Below are 18258 nucleotides of genomic sequence, written 5' to 3'. Positions count from 1 at the left end.
CGCCATTCTCCTTTAAACCGCACGGGGACAGCGGATTTTGATATCGGACCAGTTGGCTTGAGTGACATTTGAAGAGATGCATCTGGTTCGTTGTTGAATATCTGTGGATACACATATTTTTGCTTAAACAATTTGAATTTTAAAATTCACATACATTTCAGAATGTCTCAATATATATATATATTTTTTTTGTTGCTTTAAAGGTTGTCTGGCTATCACCAGACCAAGCTCAATTTAAAATTGAGCATTGGTCTGGGGAGTCAGCTCTGTATTTTCTACTGCACAAGGGGCGTAATCAACTGGCATTATTCAAATAACTGTGTACGCAATTGGATAGTCCTTTAACCAATCAGACTAGTCGTGATCAACAGGCAATGACTCATCCTTTCTCTATCTGTCTGTCATCATGTTAAACCCGCCCATAGCGTGCCAGAGGAATAAGCCAGTCTGTGATTGGTTCCTGCAAAAGTGTAACAGAAGCAGTAGAAATGAATGTACGAATTTCCAGACTAAATTGCTGGGCAAAATCAAATCGCGGGCAGATCAGGCTGAGTTTACAGCCAGTCTACTTTAAAGGGATACTCCACCAAAAAATGATACTTTATATTCACCCTCTTGTTGTTCTAAAATTATATGCTTTTCTTTCTATCACAAATAACGTGATGTGAAGAACATTGTGAACCGAACATCATTGAAACCCATCTTATTTTATGAACAAAACTTCTCAAAATATCTTCTTTATGTTCCACAGAAGAAAGAAAGTCATGCAGGTTTGGAACAACATGAAGGGGAATAAATTATGACGGGTGGGTGGAGTTGTGTTATCCTTTCGAGACAGCAGCAGTTGAGCTGCTGAATGAGTGTTCTCCATCATGATCTAAAGAGTGAAAAAAATGAAAATTGGGTCATCAATTACTCAACCTCATGTCGTTCCAAACCCATAATCCGAAAGCTTTCTGCCCCTCCATTGACTGCAATGTTATTACCGCTTTCAAATCCCAGAAAGGTAGTAAAGACATCATTAAAATAGTTGATATGACTCCAGTGGTTCAACATTAATGTTATGAAGTGATGAGAATACTTTTAGTGCGCAAAAAACTAAAGTAATGACTTAATTCCACAATTTTTCTCTTCCATGTCAGTTTCCTACACTGTTCATGTTGTAAACACAGTGCAGCGCTTCCGTGTTCTACGTCAGAACGCCTGCTCACTATTGGCCGGCACTGTTCACATGAGCAGCATACGTGTGTTGCTGACGCAGGAGCTGGCCAATCAATGCCCAATGCTGAGTCTGCGTTCTGATGTAGAACCCTGTTGGGTTGAGAGATGAGGGTGAGTAGTTATGCTGCTTTCATGTGCTATCGCCAATGACAGAATTGTCATTTTTGGGTGAATAACCCTTTCGGTGGAAGAAGAACAAGAGACTTGTCTATACAAAGAGTCAAATGATCATTACCATACATTTACATACACACGATTAGTGACCTAAAATAGTTCCGACACCCCAATATTTATTCTTCATTTTAATTGATTACATTTATTTATTAGAATTTTCTTGAGCCCAACTTCTGCATTGAGCGTACACCATAGCTACGTCATAGGCTGTGTGTTGATGACGTGTACCTCTCTCGGCGATTCTACGAGAGCTGTTGTTGGTCTGCCAGAACCCCTCCCTCAGGGGTGCTCCCTCTGCATGTGTAACAGCACGTCAACGTGGACAAGGACGCAGAATTATAGATTAAATCCGACGCGTAGCCCACGGCGTAGAGGCTGCGGCGCAGGTCCGACGCAGAAGTTTACATCAGCCTTTGGATTGTGCATCCCAGATTGTCAATTATAATCTCAGACTTTCAGACCCAACTGTACTTAACATACATACACTCACTCACAGCGTTCAGGCCTCTTGACTCAAATGAATGAGTAAGAGTGTCCCTCCTAAACAGAGAGTGATGGCACTCTGTGAGATGATGCCACTCTGTGCCAGGGCTGGTGACATCATGCAAGAAGCAAAGAAAAACTGCTGAATCACAGCAGGACACAGGGCCCTGTCAGAGTCAGAGCGGTAAAAGTGCAGGGATGTACCTGCGTCTCATTTGCCACGGTCTGATGAATAAGCCTTAGGAGTCCGCTCCATATGACCTGCCATATGACATGTTTTATTCTTTCTGAAAAACAAGTGTGTTCTTTTTTCCTTTGTTAAATAAATGCTCTGAATGAGCAACAGTGGTGCTATTGTAAAATGGAAATAAAATCTTGCTTTTTTCAGTCATTTAAATAAAACTAAACTAAAATATAAACAGTATGTGGACAAAAATGAAAACAAACATTAGAAATGTTGCCTTGGGAACTAACTGAAATTATTAACTTTAAAAACTAACACTATTAAAGGTGCACTATGTAACTTTCCATCCACTGGAGGGCGCCAATTCAAAACAAAGGCATAGTTTGATGACGGCAAGTGTGAGCGCAGCATCTTGGGACATGTGGTCTTCACCTCACAGCCAGTGGAAAATAGGACTCGGGCAGAAATCATGTTTATGGATGCGTTTATTAATGTTACTGTAGTGTAAAGCAGAGCAGGACCGAGTGTTGTGGAGCTGAGCACGGCCGCTGGAGCGATTGTTACACACACACGGCTCACGAGCACCGGGACTTTTATTATGACGGGACACAGTTACTGCAAAAAATAGGTCACCTTTAAATCCAAAACCAAAAAATACAATTAAAGCAAGATATGAAAAAATATAAAAAATAAATGACCATCACAAAAAAAATCACTAAAAATTAAAAATGAAATTATAAAAATAAGAGCTACTTTAGAGTATGAATGACTATATAATAGTATAATATGGAAATAACACTGATTAGCAAATCTGATCATTATTTGTTTCTGAGGAAAATATGCCCCTTATCAGCCGAACTGTACATGATGTTGTACAATCATCCCTGTAAAAAGGCTTTTTATGCTTTAATGTCATACTGTACATCACTGTGTGCTGCTGTACAGTAACGGCTGAATACAGTAAGTGCGATTATGTGGCGTCTGCAGGGACAAATACGAGGGGGAATCACACTGTCCTCTAATCTCTTCATTTTTTTGGACCAGCTGAGCCTCTTACAATCCATCAGGATATCAACAGAATTACACTTTACATCTATATACATGCTGGGAGATGGGAAAGACAAGGAGAGGAGGGAGGACATGCAAAGACAAAACTGTGGATAAGTAATGAAAGTGAATAGGAAATAGAAATAGAGAGAGTGAGGAAGATTCAGAGGGAGGAGATGGATTCTGGGTAGGTTCTGGGGCAGTAGCATTTTAATCCCATGTTTAGCCTTGAACAGACTTGCATAATCATATTAATGTCTATACTGGATAGATCAAAACTGCTGGAGATTTGTTCAGCTCTTAACTCATTTGCCCCCCGCTGTCAAAATGCATGATGGTTTGATGTGGTTTGTGATGGCTTGAACTGTTTGTCACGCAAAAGCACTTGTTTGTTGCGGCTTTTTGGACATTTGTTGAACAGGACAGTGTGTAATTGTGTTAATGAGTTCTCTGAATGCGGATGGTGTGGCAGCTAGAGAAACAATGAGGCACAGTTAAACTCAACAAACACGCTGCCCTGGGCTAGTGCACAATGAAGCTCTCTCTCTCTCTCTCTCTCTCTCTCTCTCTCTCTCTCTCTCTCTCTCTCTCTCTCTCTCTCTCTCTCTCTCTCTCTCTCTCAATCCCTTTCTTTCTCTCACTATCCCTTTCTGACTTTTCCTCCTTTATTTTCACTCACTGACACTGTTTATATGTGCCAATACATAGTTACTATGTGTAAAGGGACAGATTTGAGCAAATCAAAAATTATAATTGTAGATTTTACGTAACATGACACCCGATGCCCCATGTTCACATGCTCGCATTGTGTTACATATGCTTTATGGAAGCATATTCTTTCACGTTCTCCCTTTATAGAAGATGGAAATCATTGTTTTATCCTCAGGATATAGTTAAAGTGCACATTCTTTAAAATGCCAGCGGATCTTAATATATGGTTCACAGGCGCATGGTCAGATTCGTCTAGGTCTGAACATCTGGCCACATGTTGTAAGCCTCCATACGAGAGGTCATTCAATGCTTGACCCTTCTCAGTGTAGCATACATTGGGTATTGATTTGAAGATATGAATTGTTATCTGTTAAGTTAACTAATAGAGGAATTAAAAATAGGCCATTACATTTTTATTGCCTGAGTATCTAGGGCAAGCTATATTGAGAGTATATACTGTGCATGCCCTTTTAGCTGCGTTACTTATTAATTGAGAAGGTCCAGGCCTGCTTTGTTTGGACTGATTGGCCCTCTTTTTTTCTACAGGAGGATGGACTTCAGTTTACGTGATGCCTTCACAGGCGGAGCATCTAAGACAACCCAGGACAGTCTGCTGAAGAGGGATTTTGTGGCTGGATTGGAGGCACAGACCTTTGATGATAAAGTGGGTGAGACTGTTGGGAAAACAGACTACCGCCCCCTTCTGGATGGAATGGATGGGAAAAGGGAAGGTATGTTCTTCTGAATAAGACGGTCTTCCATAAATAAACTTTACTCACTTTCATGTCATTCAATACCAAAATGTGTTTAATAGAACTCAAGGATATATATTATTAGAGGCTTCGAAATGTATAAAAAAACAAACAAATATAAAAGTAGTCTATATTCATGGACGTCTGAACCATTGTATGTGGGTGGGACAAGGCCAATGATATTGGACCCACTCACTTGTATCATCTCTAATTTTTCACATGTCTGTTTACCTACCCCTAACTGATCAACTTTTATTATCAAACACATTAGGTGCTTTATTTTCAATAAGCAATATACGTTTAGTTTATTTGTACTTAATGCAAATCTACTCCACTAAAAAAATTCTGGAAGAAGACCCACCCACATTTCATTTGCTTCCGACACCCATGTCTATTTATAAAAAGTCCATTTCAAATAAATACTATTATTTGGAACTTTCTATTCATCAAGAAAAAAACACACCAAATCAGCATTTTAGAATGATATCTGTCCGACCATTTCAGCGTTGTATTACAGGAATACATTCCATTTAACAATATAATTATAGAAAACTGTTATTTTAAATTGTAATAATATTTTACAATATGACTGTTTTACTGTATTTTTGACCAAATAAAGCAACCTTGGTGAGCATAAGAGACTTCTTTCAAAGACATAATAACAACCCCAAACTTTTGAACATTAGCACATTTATTTGCTGCCTTTTTTTAAACTTTTGTTTGATGCAGATGTGTTGGATATATTGTAGTGCAATGCAACATCAAGAGCAGCCTTTTATTTTACTGTTTATTTTACATGGGATCGTAATCTGATGTATCTAATCTGAAGTAGATGCAAGTGTGTTGATGCTTATTTGTATATTTCTTATCTCTATCTGCTACAACAGATAATGACAAGTGGCAGAAGCACATTTTTTGTTTTTTTCCCTCGCCAACCGCCTCAAACCATGTTATCTTCTGCCAAGATCCAGACCGAGTGAACTCTAGGTTCAGTTAGGCGGACAGCCTTCCTCTTGGGTTACAACCATCAGCATTATTTATTCTCAAATGTGTTTATTATTTACTGGGGCACATTTTTACAGTTTAATCACCTGGGTTTGCATGAGGGTGCTACTAGACTACTGAATAAAAAATCTGTTAAAATCTGTTATTGTTCTTTAAGGGGGGGGGGGGGGGGGGCATGGGGGTGGGGTGAAATGCTGTTTCATGCATACTGAGCTTTTTAGACTGTTAAAGACTTGGATTCCCATCCTAAACATAGACAAAGTTTCAAAAACTAATGTTGGATGTTTGATGGAGTATTTCTGTGTTAAAAATACTCCATCCGGTTTCTCACAAGTTTCGGAGAGTTTTTTTCGAGTATGGCTGTTGGCTATCGTCACACGAGTAAACATCAGTAAACGACACGATCGTGTGCTTCGTCATGTATAACGTTACACTAGTCTGACGTGCAAAACCGTTTTGCTTGCTACTGCTAAGGTTTAGTCGCATACAATAGTCCACAAAACCGAATCATGTCCTCATAAACTGCGAGTAACTAAAAGACACACAAATGTTGACAGGCCACTAAATACAGTACATACCACAGAGACGGACGTCCTGCTGTTGCTGTTTCTCCTGTTCAATTTATTTCAGCCTCCGGATCTGATTCTGGATCATTATCTGTATTAGCTGAGATAGCCATGGGTTTCTCCACGCTTGAGGACGTCACCACTTTGTGCGCACTCGTCATTCTTTAGCTCCGCCCACACGATACGCCTCCAGGCGCTCGTTTTTTTCCGGAAAGACTCGGTACAGCCTATATTTCTTTTATAAATATAATAAAACTAAAGACTTTTCGGAGATATGAAGGAAGCAATACTACTCTATAGGTACTCAAAATTGACATGAGATTAACTGAAACAATCAGTGAGTGTCCCCCTTTAAGTTAGCAATTCATAAATCATTTAAAAACAAACTATTTTAGTAAAGGTCACAAAAAGACTACGAACAGCTATAGATGACCTATAAAAAGCTTTATGGACTTTCAGCTTCTGAGTTTGGGCCATTAGGCCATTAGTTCTGGGGGATGTTTTATCCTACATTAGTCATATGAAAGTGTTGTTTTCTACATGTAAGGGAATATGCAGAAATGTCCTTTATGTTATTGGACTTGTGCTTGACAGGATGCTTAGACATCAATACAGCAGGATGCACTCTCAACAACAGCAAGGTATATGTATATGTGTGCAGCACTGAGCTGTATGTGGATGCTGCTGATATCAGCAGATCTGTCCACAGCAGATGTGACGGATACTTTTAATAGCTTTAGTTAAGTGCAAAGATATGAGATTGAATTTTTGCCTCCGTTAAGTAAGAGAAAAATGCCCATTTATTTGATCTTATTGGAAAGATTAGCCCTATTGTTATGGTAAGGTTGTTGTATATAACAATTAGCATATAGCAAAAGCGTGTGTTTTCTTTTCTCATAAGATCATTGTATGACTTGCTGGAGCTGAAATTTCAGGACAAATAGTACTAAGCAACTTGCCTGTACTAACAAAACATTACTGCCAGTTAGCAAGCAGTATATTTTTCCTGCCACGCTTTTTCCACTGAAAAGGTTGTGTGAGATAATAAAGCTTTTATATTGACAAAGTAATAAAGATTTATGGAAACTGTAAGTTGTCTGTTGACAAGCGCTTGGAGGCTCATTTCCAAAGAACAAAGTACAAGTAAAGATTAATCAATAACTATGATGACTATCACTGGCTGTAAAACTGCTTGGAAAGATAATAATATTACACTTGCAGTCTATTATCATGTATTTTCATTAGTCTTTTTTAATGTGAAAACTATAAACTGAAGAAATAATAGGATTGTTTGTCCTCCTCTACTCTCATACAGTATGACCTTTCTTTTTTAAATGGATGAATGTTGCAGATATCAAGGGCATGCTATGAATTATTTTATCTGTCATTATGCAATATAACACAATATAACATACAACTTTTCAGTTTAATATTTTTAACATGCTTCTGTAATAAATTTGACTTGGGTTACCATTAAAATTTTCTTGCAAAATATATACTACAAACAATGTTTATTTTAAAAAAGATATATGTGGGCCGGGGACGTTGTCCTTATTGTGGTGTCCTTAGTTGTCAGTCATAGTTCTATTGTGAAATGGCAAACTGTATATTTTCAACAAAATGTCCAACCTACTTTCATTAGAATGTCCTCTGATATGCAATTTATTATCACTATGTTATTTTTCACTAAAAGGAAAATTCTGTCATCATTTACTCACCCTCAAGTTGTTCCAAACCTGTATGAATATTTTTCTTCATGAATATATCATCTCTAGTTTGTATTGAAATACTGGTCCCACTTTATTAGGTGTCTTTCTGTGTACTTATTGTGTACATTCGTGTTACATTGTACATATATATATATATATATATATATATATATATATATATATATATATATATATATATATATATATATATATATTATATATATATAATAATACCTGCATGCAATTACAGCTGCTATTAATTTCTGTAATTGTATCTATAATTACACTGTTGAGCTTTCCCTTAAACATTAAACCAACCCTAAGAAACCAAACCTAGTTACCTTACTACAGTAATAGCAGAAAAAGTGTTTTGCAATACAATATGAACACAATAAGTACATTGTACTTGTTTTTTGATGTAAGCACATGGTAGTTAAAGATACTTAATATAAAGTGTGATCAAAATACTTATGCTATTACAGAAATAAAAGCTTGTGTCAACTGAATAGTTGGCATATACTGTAAACATGACACACATACACACACACACACACACACACACACACACACACACACACACACACACACACACACACACACACACACACACACACACACACACACACACACAACACATATATGTAATATATATATTTGTTTTGTTTTGTTAATTTCTTCTTTGATTAGTTAATTCGTTTTAACACCATTTCTGTAAAATTGTCATATGTTGTACTCATTTTAACACACACACACACACACACACACAAATTGTTTGATAAAAAAAATGAAATTTGTCATGTTTGTGTGCTTTTGTAACCATATTTCATGTCAGAGAGTCTCTGGTTCTTTGTCCTTCTGGTACTCTCAGTACAGCACTGGTTTATGGCTTTATGTAACTGATTCTGTGCTGAATGGGATGTCTCCCCCACCCCCACCCCTCTTAACTGCAAAAGGAGGCTCTCTACCACAGCATGATTTGGCAGTCTACCTCAAGTGCCTCATGTCTGGGACAAAAGAGACTATTTTTAGTTCCATTTTTTGGCTTTTAACTATGGAATGTTTTCAGGTTCATATGATTCTCTTTGTGAGGCTATTGCTCCTGCTCAGGTTAAGGCCTACTTGAGGCTTAAACACACAAATAACCTTGAAGACCCATTGGGGTCATTCCTCCTACTTGCCTTTAAACATTCAACACAAAGGCCTGGCCTAAAGATTCCCATTGCATCCCTGGTAATGTGACAACATGACTCAGAGTGACATATATACCAGTCCTGTTCCACAAAGAGGATAATTGCATGGAGCTGCACAGCCCAGCCCTGTGGGAGCATGATCATTAATCCAGGGCTGGTATCTGAGTTAATGCTGGTTCAGTGCTGGCTCCTCGTGTCAGTCAGTCTTGATGCTGACAGAGTGCTTTGCCTAGGGAACGTAAAGCAGCCTCAGCTGGTTGTGTAACTACGGTAACAGGCCTGCAGTCCCATCCTGTCCCGTCGGCTCAGCATCACTTATCTACAGTTGCCCTTCTCATAGTCTATATATCAGAATGGATGGGAGCAAGACTATTTTCAGGGATGTCCCTCCCCAATGCCTTTGACAGGGTATATATTAAACTAGACAGTCATATTTCAGATTATCAGATTTCATGAGTAACTTGTTTACATGGCCTAATAAATGTCACTAAAGCACAGTGAAATAGTTACCAGTGAAGAGAAGGTGAGTGTTGTGAACTTTGTCCAAGCAATTTGGCATTTCAAAATTACAATATAATATCATTATTAAAACGTGTATAGGTATGTTTTCGATTTATTTATTCAAAATTAGGTAACACTTTACTTTAGGGTCAAAATCTCACCATTAACTAGTTGCTTATTAGCATGCATATTACCAGGATTATGGCTGTTTTTTTAGTATTTATAAAGCACATATAATGACTTATTCTGCATGACTTTATTCTATATCCCTTAATTCTACCCAATACCAAAATTAAACAACTACCTTACTTACTATTAATAAGCAGTTATTGATAGCAAAAGTAGTTTATAGTTAGTATTGAGGCAAAGGTAGTTAATAGTTAGTTAATAGTAAGAAGTGGAGCCTAATCTAAAGTGAATAAAAACATATTTAATCTAATTAATCTAACTTGGCAGGAATCTTTAAACCATTTGTTAGGTCCCTGTGTCACATTTTTATTTATTTTTCATGACATAAAATTTCATGTTTCATATTTCCACAAGCTCTTAGCTAACCGGTCAGTAAAATACAGTTGCTGCTATTTGTAGTTGTTGAAGAAATTGTAATTGTATAACCTTTGGTCTTCTGTAATAAATTTTTTTAAAAAAATCACATTAATGTATACAAGATAGATGGTAAAATTACAAATGCTGCAAACGCAGTAGCATAAAATGTAGATCAAAGTTGTTTTTTTTAGCTATTTGTATACTCTGTATTATTTAATGAACTACCTTGCGTTTATCTTTCTCGTTTTAAAATGATACACTAATACAGAGTCATTTTATCTGTTTTCTCTTTTCTCAGGGTCTGGGTTTATGTCTGCAGGCCAGACTGGAGGCCAACGTCAGGACCCTCAGGGAGAGATTCGTCCCAGCCCTCCTGGACAATATGTCTATAAGAATGACTTTCAATCAGGTGTGATCATTGCATATGTCTGGCTTAAAAACTGAATGAAGCAATTCAACTAAAATCCAATAATGTACTAGATATTAGTCCATGTCTTTCTAATTTCAGGTCCAACATCAATGCTTGGATTGGGAAACCAGCAGATGGGATCTACGGTGAAGGATAACAGCATGGACTCTTTTCTGGGTAACCACTGCAGTGTTTGATCTTGTTGACTTGAGACCGTGAGCTCGATTCAGTTCATTTCCTCAGGCTCTGTTAAGTTTTAATGCGATACCGCTCTGCTGCTCTATGCTTCAGGGTTCTCTCAGCCTGGGATGAATATTGGTATGAATATGAATGTTGGCATGGCCCCTTTCCAGAGCTCCAAACCCCCCAGCATGGTTGAACCTCAGAAGACCTCACCCTTGTTTGCCAATGAACCACTCAAACCATCCCAGATAACTGCTTATCCAAGTGAAACAAGTCCTCGTAACAGCCAGGAAAATTCTGCAGGTAAAGTCTATCACCACTTAAGGCACCTCAGTGCAGACTAGATCAGGTAAGACAGACTTTTAACCCAGATATTAAGATACTGATTGGTTATTATGTTACAGAATGTCTTATGATCTCAGCTCTCATATCATTCCACTCTGTCTGGTCAAAGAATGGATGCCTCATCAATACTTTGTCATAACAGAATTGCTTCATACTTTTCATGGTCTTCAAGGTACCTCTGATATGAGACTGATTTTACTGGTCTGATCAGCAATAGTGAGAATGTCAGCTGTGATATTGAATGCCATGAGTAATATATACCTTTAAAAACAGGCATGTATTTTAGTTAACGACTTAACTAAATATCTTGCATACTGTGTTATATGATGAATCATCACAGCCAATGATCTTTATTCACAGTCGGTCCTTTCGATAGCCATCAGACTGGCCCGTCTTAATCTTCAAGTGTGCATTATGGTGGAAGGCATTTTAAAGATTTATCTTCGGCCTCTCTGTAATATTGAGCATGATGGCCGTGAAACTAGGAGAGAAATGTGTCTTTTGGCTCAGAGCCAAAGAGAGAGACATTTCACATTTTAGTCCACATATCTGAAGTATAGATGTTACTGCCCCTCACACTTCCTCCAAGTGACTGTTCATAGCCTTTTGATCAATGGCGTGGACAGGCATGGATTAGTGAAAATTATTATCAGAAAACAAAAAACTATTTCTTTGGGTCTATAAATAAATGTATTTCTTCATCGTTTAAAATCTTCATCTATTAATAGTAGGTTTTATTTACTTTAAAATGTTTTTTTTGTTTTTTGATGTTGTCAACTATTGTCTGTTCAGTGTCTGTCTTGTTCATTTTGGTTCATTTCAGTGACCTTTATTGTCCTCAGTGCTGGATTTGTTCTGGGTATTCCATGTCATGTGACTCTTCTCTGTGGCTTTTCTTTAAGTTAGTCGCTCTGTGACTTGCCTCTGTTGTTATCCCTGCCTGTTATTTCTCCATGAGTTAATTTGCCCATTTGCACTTTCACTTGATGTGCGCTCAAGTGAGCACATCATAGTCCCAGCACATTCTCTCTCAGCCACTGTTGATACCCATTTAACTGCTCTGTGCAGCAAGTATGAGCATGATACCCTCAGATCTGTTAAATAAGTATCTATTTAGGGAACGTTAGTGATATGCTTTTATCAGGATGTAACATACAAGCCATTTTTTCCCCTATAGAGCTGTACAGTTTATTGGCCAACTTTGAATGTTATTTCACCACTGGAGAATTTCCACTGGGTTTTCTTTTCTTCTGCAACTTAAATGACAAACTGCCATGCCTAAAAATGTTATCCTTGCACACCTTACAGCAAGGGTTCTCAGCTCTGGCCCTTGAGGTTGTTTTTTCTGTAGAGTTTAGCTCCAGCCTTGTTCAAACTTATCTGCCTATTAACTGTCTTGTAATCCTGAAGACTTTGTTTTATTAGGGTTGAAGCAAAACTCTGCAGTAAAGTGGACCTCAAAGGCCACAGCTGACATGGCTCATGGTCCATGACACGTCTGTACAATCAAGGAAGTTCTGAAGGACAATACTTTTTTCACATCAATTTTTGCACCAATTTTAACATTTGAAAACATGGAGTCATGGAGCTTAAAATGTGCTAGTCTCCACTCATAATATTTCAAACAATGCAAGCTGGACCATATGAGCATCAGCAGTTTCCACAAGATGGGGAGCATGCATATGCAACATTTTAGCTTAAAATTAGCTTGCGAAATTTTAATCATAAAAATAACTATTCTAAAAACCCATTGGAAATCCCTAAGGGAACCCATGGCTGATGCTAATTATCTTCTGAGTATAAGACTAGACATGTTGAATGACTCTATTCATTGTGAATTAGTTAATTTGTGAAGATTGAATTTTGTCTGTCCTAATATCACCTGGTGTAATGTACCATATGATGCAAGTGATCAGTGGTTTATAGGTAGCTGATCTAATGTCTCTTTGAACACTTATGAGCTGTTATGAGTTGGAGATGCACAAACTTTGTTGTCCGATCGTTTGTATGGTAGTCAGTGACACTTCCTCTTCCTCTCTGTACACAAAGAAGTTTGTGGAAGCCCTTGGACAGGTGAGGAAATGCTCTCAACGGAGCAGTCCCATGCTTCCAACAAGGCAGAACAGAGGAGCACTGATGCCTTGGGTTCCCAGAGTCAAGACGCAGCATCTGGAGAGGAAAAGTCTATTGAGGAAGTAACCCGGACGCAACAGAAGCGGAAAAAAAAGAAACGGAAGAACAGGGAAGAAATGTATGACCTTCTGGACAGTCTTGGTTCTCCTGACTCAGAAGAAACTCCTTCCGAAAGCTCCAACCATGGCTGCCCCTCACCTCCCAGTAGGGATGAAGAGATTTGGGAAAGCGAGATCCAGGAAAGAGGGGGAGGACGCATCAAGGCTAAGAAGAGTAAGAGTAGGAAGAAGCTTCCAGAAGAATGGAGTGCTCCCTCAACTGTAATGGACATGGACTTTAGCGACCCTAATTTGGGCAATTCTAAGCCCCCATTCATTGCTAGCATAGATCAGGGAAGTGCACCACCCTCACTCACACTTGAACCTCTGCACCTCACAGACACCCAAGCATGCAGACCGCAACCGACCGGGCAGCCAAACACCTCCATATTCTCAAATTACCCTGACTCCGCTGCGAATCCCATAGATCAGTCAACACTCAAGACAGACAAGTATATGCTTGATAAGGATAAATTTAAAGATAATATTAATAAGACTAACCTAGCATTGCCTGGTATTCACCATTCAGATCAGTTACCCATGGACTCAAAAACTGACCCTACTCACCCAACTGATCCCAACCAGCAGTCAACCCTTGCCCTCAGTCCAACTCAGACTGTAATGTTCCTTGACTCCGTGCTGCAGGCACAGACCCCAGATGCAAGCCCCCCATCCCAGAGCACCCCTGTGAAAAACCCCACCCCTCACACCACTGCCCCTGAGACTGCTCCCAATCTGACCCCTGGCCCATTGTCCGTCGGCACAGACATCCCTGCCTCTCAGAGTGCACCAGCTGTTAGTCACTGCATCCCAACAATTCCCCCCAGCACTGCAGTGAGCTTAAACTCAGAAGCTACGCCTTTCATCCCATCAATCAAAGAGCACCAGGAGCCCCCGCTGGCACAGCCCCCCCTACTGGAAGGTTGGTGATAATGAAGACTGTATGGAGATGATTTACATAATGCATGGCTCGATGAAGTGGGCCCTCCTCTGCCTAACTATCTCTGTAACAGAATATACTGTAGTAGGACACTATAAGTACTCCATGCTTTTCTTTCTTTCTTTCTTTCTTTCTTTCTTTCTTTCTTTCTTTCTTTCTTTCTTTCTTTCTTTCTTTCTTTCTTTCTTTCTTTCTTTCTTTCTTTCTTTCTTTCTTTCTTTCTTTCTTTCTTTGTGTCAGTCCTCTATAGCTTGGAATTCTGCTGCATGTAATTCATTCTTAAAATAAAGATGTTTAACATTTCAATACAGTCATAACACACTGATCGCTATGCATCACAACTGGCAGCCAACTAACTGTTACTCTTTATTTGACCATCATCTGGATTTTAATAGAATTTCTCTTGGTCACAGCATCCCTCAATTGCACATGTCTTGTAGATGTGTGTCAACTAGTCAACTGTCTATGTGGATTTTACATTTGCTAATCGTTCTGTGGGTGAAAGCTTTCTGTATGTCAATCCTTGTCATTTTATGCTACATGACTCTTTATTCTGCTTTTTTATTCTTGTTCAAAACAATCAAATGTTTATGAGATTAAGAGGTCTGTCTGCCAATTCACCTGCTACACATTGATTTAGAAATCTTAAGATTTAGCTCTTCCATACCCATCACCTTTCATTTTTAGCAGCAAAAATCAAGTTGCTAGTATGTTTTAATGATGTTCTTTTCTTCTTCTTTTTATGATCATCAATGATTGGACAACACTGGACATCAACCAGGTAAGAAAAATCTCATTATCTTTCCAGTGAAGTGTGGGTACAGCCCCTATTAATGTAGTATACCCTAGTGAAAAAAATGTATATAAAACATGTTTATTCTAAGTATATTACAAGGACATTAACATATTTACTGACATATTGCTTGAGACTTACTGATATAAATATTTGATAGCTGCACTATGTAATTTTTCCATCCGCTAGAGGGCGCCTATTTAAAACAAAGGCATAGTTTGGTGATGCAAGTTTGAGCACAGAATCTTGGGACATGCGGTTTTCACCTCACAGCCTGTGGGAAAGAATCGGGATAGTATTCTGGCAGAAATCATGTTCATGGATGCGGTCAGTAATGTTACTGTAGTATGAAGCAGAGCAGGACGAGTGTTGTGGAGCTGAGAAAAGACAGCAGAATCGATTGTTACGGAACACATGGCTCGCAAGCAACGGGACTTTTTATTATGACGGGACATGAGTATGAGGTAATGCAGCTCTGTTTATCATATTAGATACATTTAAGTGTGTTTAAAATTGTTAGGACGTTAGTCTGTGCATTAGCTCTGCGGCTGCTGTGACACTTGTTCACACTGCTAAGATTAAAGCGTTTCTGCCAAATAAAACTGTAAACCGAGGATAACGCAGATATAAAGCAATTGACAGGCGACTCCCTCAGTCCCCAAGTCCCGGCTCTTTGGATAAAATAGCAGTTTTCTTACAATTTACAAATAGTTGGAAACATTTGGGATATTGTAAGAACTCAACTGAGCAAAATATATAACACTGGCCTAGTGGTTTTTGGATATTTTACTGCAAAAAATCCTACATAGTGCACATTTAATATCACAGTTAGTAAGAATAGTAATTAACAGTAGTTAAATAGTCTTTAAATGCAATATATTTAAAGTGTACCTGAATTATACTTGCAATAGTTCCACTTTAGCACATTCAAATATATTTTGATATATTTAGTTTTGACTAGGCCAGGGTATCCACATCTTAATATGAAGGAACATTTTCTTATGAAAGCCTTTATGTGTTATCCAGTATTTTCAGTAATCTCTGACATTTAATATAAAAAGTTGTATTGATTTAGTTTAGTTTGAATGAAACAAGATTTTAACTTAATGTGAAAGAAATGTTCCATTTACTAAATTGTTTACTTTATCAAATGGTCAGTTGATTCAAGAACATACAAGCTTAGAACAGTTATTTTTAGTTGTTGGTATTTATAGATTGAATTCATAGTCCCTATAGTATTTATGTGGCTCTCTCTGTATTTCTCTCTCTCTCTCTCTCTCTCTCTCTCAGCCTCTTGCAACAGCTCATGTAAAATTGATGGCTCTGCCGTTTGCCATTATATAAGACTTATAGAGTTGTTCTTTTTATAGCAAGCGATTAGGGTGTGTTCAGAGGCGTTTGAGAGGTGCTGCACTCCGGCAGGGATATTGAGGGATATTGAGTACTGGGCGGTAGCTTTGGATTAAATGCTAACACAGAGATCCCTGATGACGTCTTGAATGACATAATGAGTCAGGACATTCTCTGTGTTTTAGCTGTTCAGGTTTGTTCATCGGGCTAAGGTCACAAGAGCAAAAGCGAAATTTGATGGAATGAAATTTGATGGAACACTTCCTGCTTTGGAGAAATGTATTGGTTTATTTGTGTCTGTTGTGGGCTAACATTTTCTAATGCATTCAAATATAATTTAGAGCTAGATATGGCCTGTTGACGTTTGTTGACACAGCACTTGGTTCTTGGCCTTTTTTTCACTCCCTTTACTCGTATCAGCCTTCTCGTCCTTTCTTGTCCTTGCTCACTCACTTCCTCTCCCTCCTCTCGGATGGTTTCGACCACACAGGACCCTAATATCAGCAGCTGCATTGACGGGGAGACTGTTGCTATGGATATGGGAGGCGGTTTCCTTGGTGATGCAGCGAATAGGACCTGCCAAAGAACAAGCTAGGGTGTAACTGTAGGATATGTTCCAGAAATAGAAACTCTATGACATCCTGATTACTCAATGAGCATGCATGTTCTACCCCACGCCGAATGTGTTAAATGATTTTCTGATGCTGTGTTTTCATTACTGAACAAAACATTGGGATATTTGCAATACAGGTTTCACATATCTATTATTCACAAGCTCTATTTAGTCATCTATAAACTCTACTCATCTGAACATGAAAAGTGTAATATAATTAATATTTAATATAATAATAACCAATAACTTTTTGTATTCAGAAATTGGCAATGCTGTGTGCATATTAGATTAGGGATGCACCGAATGTTCGGCAACCGAAATTATTCGGCCGAAAATAGCCAAAAAAGCACTTTCGGCATTCGGCCGAATAAGTAAAAAGGCCGAATAATTTTTGCCGAACAATGACGTTTTTAATGACGCGATCAAAAAGTAACCCACGTTGAGTGAGAGCCGCGTGCTTTATGCAGCAAACATGTCAGCAGTGTGGAAGCACTGTTTAGTGCTGGATCTCATGTCATCGATGAAAAGAGGAACTGACTTTCATGTGAGAAAGCAGAGAAGCTACTTTTCATAAAGAAGAACCTGCCACTTTTCCTGAAGAAGTAGGCTAAGTAGGCTTATGTCTAGGACAGTTATTTATTTGTTGTGGGTTCATCCACATCATCCACATCCACTATTCAATGCACATTTGTTGTTGTAGACATACAGAGTTACATTCTTTCAGCAGTCAGTTATAGGCCTAACATAGGCTATTCAAGAAGGGGGGCTTCTAAGATGGCCAAATAAAAATATATTTTTTATTTTACTAATTATTTATTTTAAGTTATGTTGTGCTTAGTTTGTATAATATCTGCTGGAATGTAAAAAAAAATTCAGTGTTAAATATTTTGAAATTGTATTTTTGTTATTTGATTTATTTCTCAGAAAAGCAACACAAAATAGTAAAAAGCAAATTTTTACTATTTAATTATTGTAATGGTAAAAAAAATTGCCAAATAAATAAAAAAAATGCGCAACACCGCGTTCGGTATTCGGCCTTTGGTCTTCGGCCAAGCATTTCATTATTATTCGGTTTCGGCTTCGGCCAAGAATTTCATTTCGGTGCATCCCTATATTAGATGCTTTAATTTATTGTCTAAATGTCAACTAGTGATATTAAAAAGGATTATGTCGACAAACATTGTTCATTGTAATAATAAACTATAGTTAAAACTGCTAAAAAAAGGACAACATTAACATAAACAACAGAAAGTTTTAATATTCTTTGTATATTGAACCATACGATGTGTTGCTGTGTGTCCTCAC

The 18258-nt window shown here is 38.1% G+C and overlaps 1 protein-coding gene across 9 annotated transcripts in view; it reads left to right on the top strand.

Annotated features, from left to right (window-relative positions):
* Nucleotides 1–18258, top strand: part of map4l (microtubule associated protein 4 like) — a 45617-nt gene that overhangs the window by 4893 nt on the left and 22466 nt on the right. For 7 of the 9 annotated variants that reach the window (XM_067453805.1, XM_067453807.1, XM_067453802.1 and 4 more), the window contains exons 2-6: nucleotides 4367–4551; nucleotides 10388–10498; nucleotides 10598–10675; nucleotides 10790–10984; nucleotides 13076–14179. In XM_067453805.1, the coding sequence (XP_067309906.1) occupies nucleotides 4371–4551; nucleotides 10388–10498; nucleotides 10598–10675; nucleotides 10790–10984; nucleotides 13076–14179 (1669 nt within the window). In that variant the 5' untranslated portion in view covers nucleotides 4367–4370. The remainder of the gene's footprint in view (nucleotides 1–4366; nucleotides 4552–10387; nucleotides 10499–10597; nucleotides 10676–10789; nucleotides 10985–13075; nucleotides 14180–18258) is intronic. The other 2 variants (XM_067453800.1, XM_067453808.1) reach the window with 2 other exon arrangements.

This window comes from Pseudorasbora parva, chromosome 9, assembly GCF_024679245.1.
Source record: "Pseudorasbora parva isolate DD20220531a chromosome 9, ASM2467924v1, whole genome shotgun sequence".
NCBI classification, from domain to species: Eukaryota; Metazoa; Chordata; class Actinopteri; order Cypriniformes; family Gobionidae; genus Pseudorasbora; species Pseudorasbora parva.
Note: the sequence above shows the minus strand (reverse complement) of the source record. Positions and strands in the feature narration are given on the sequence as shown.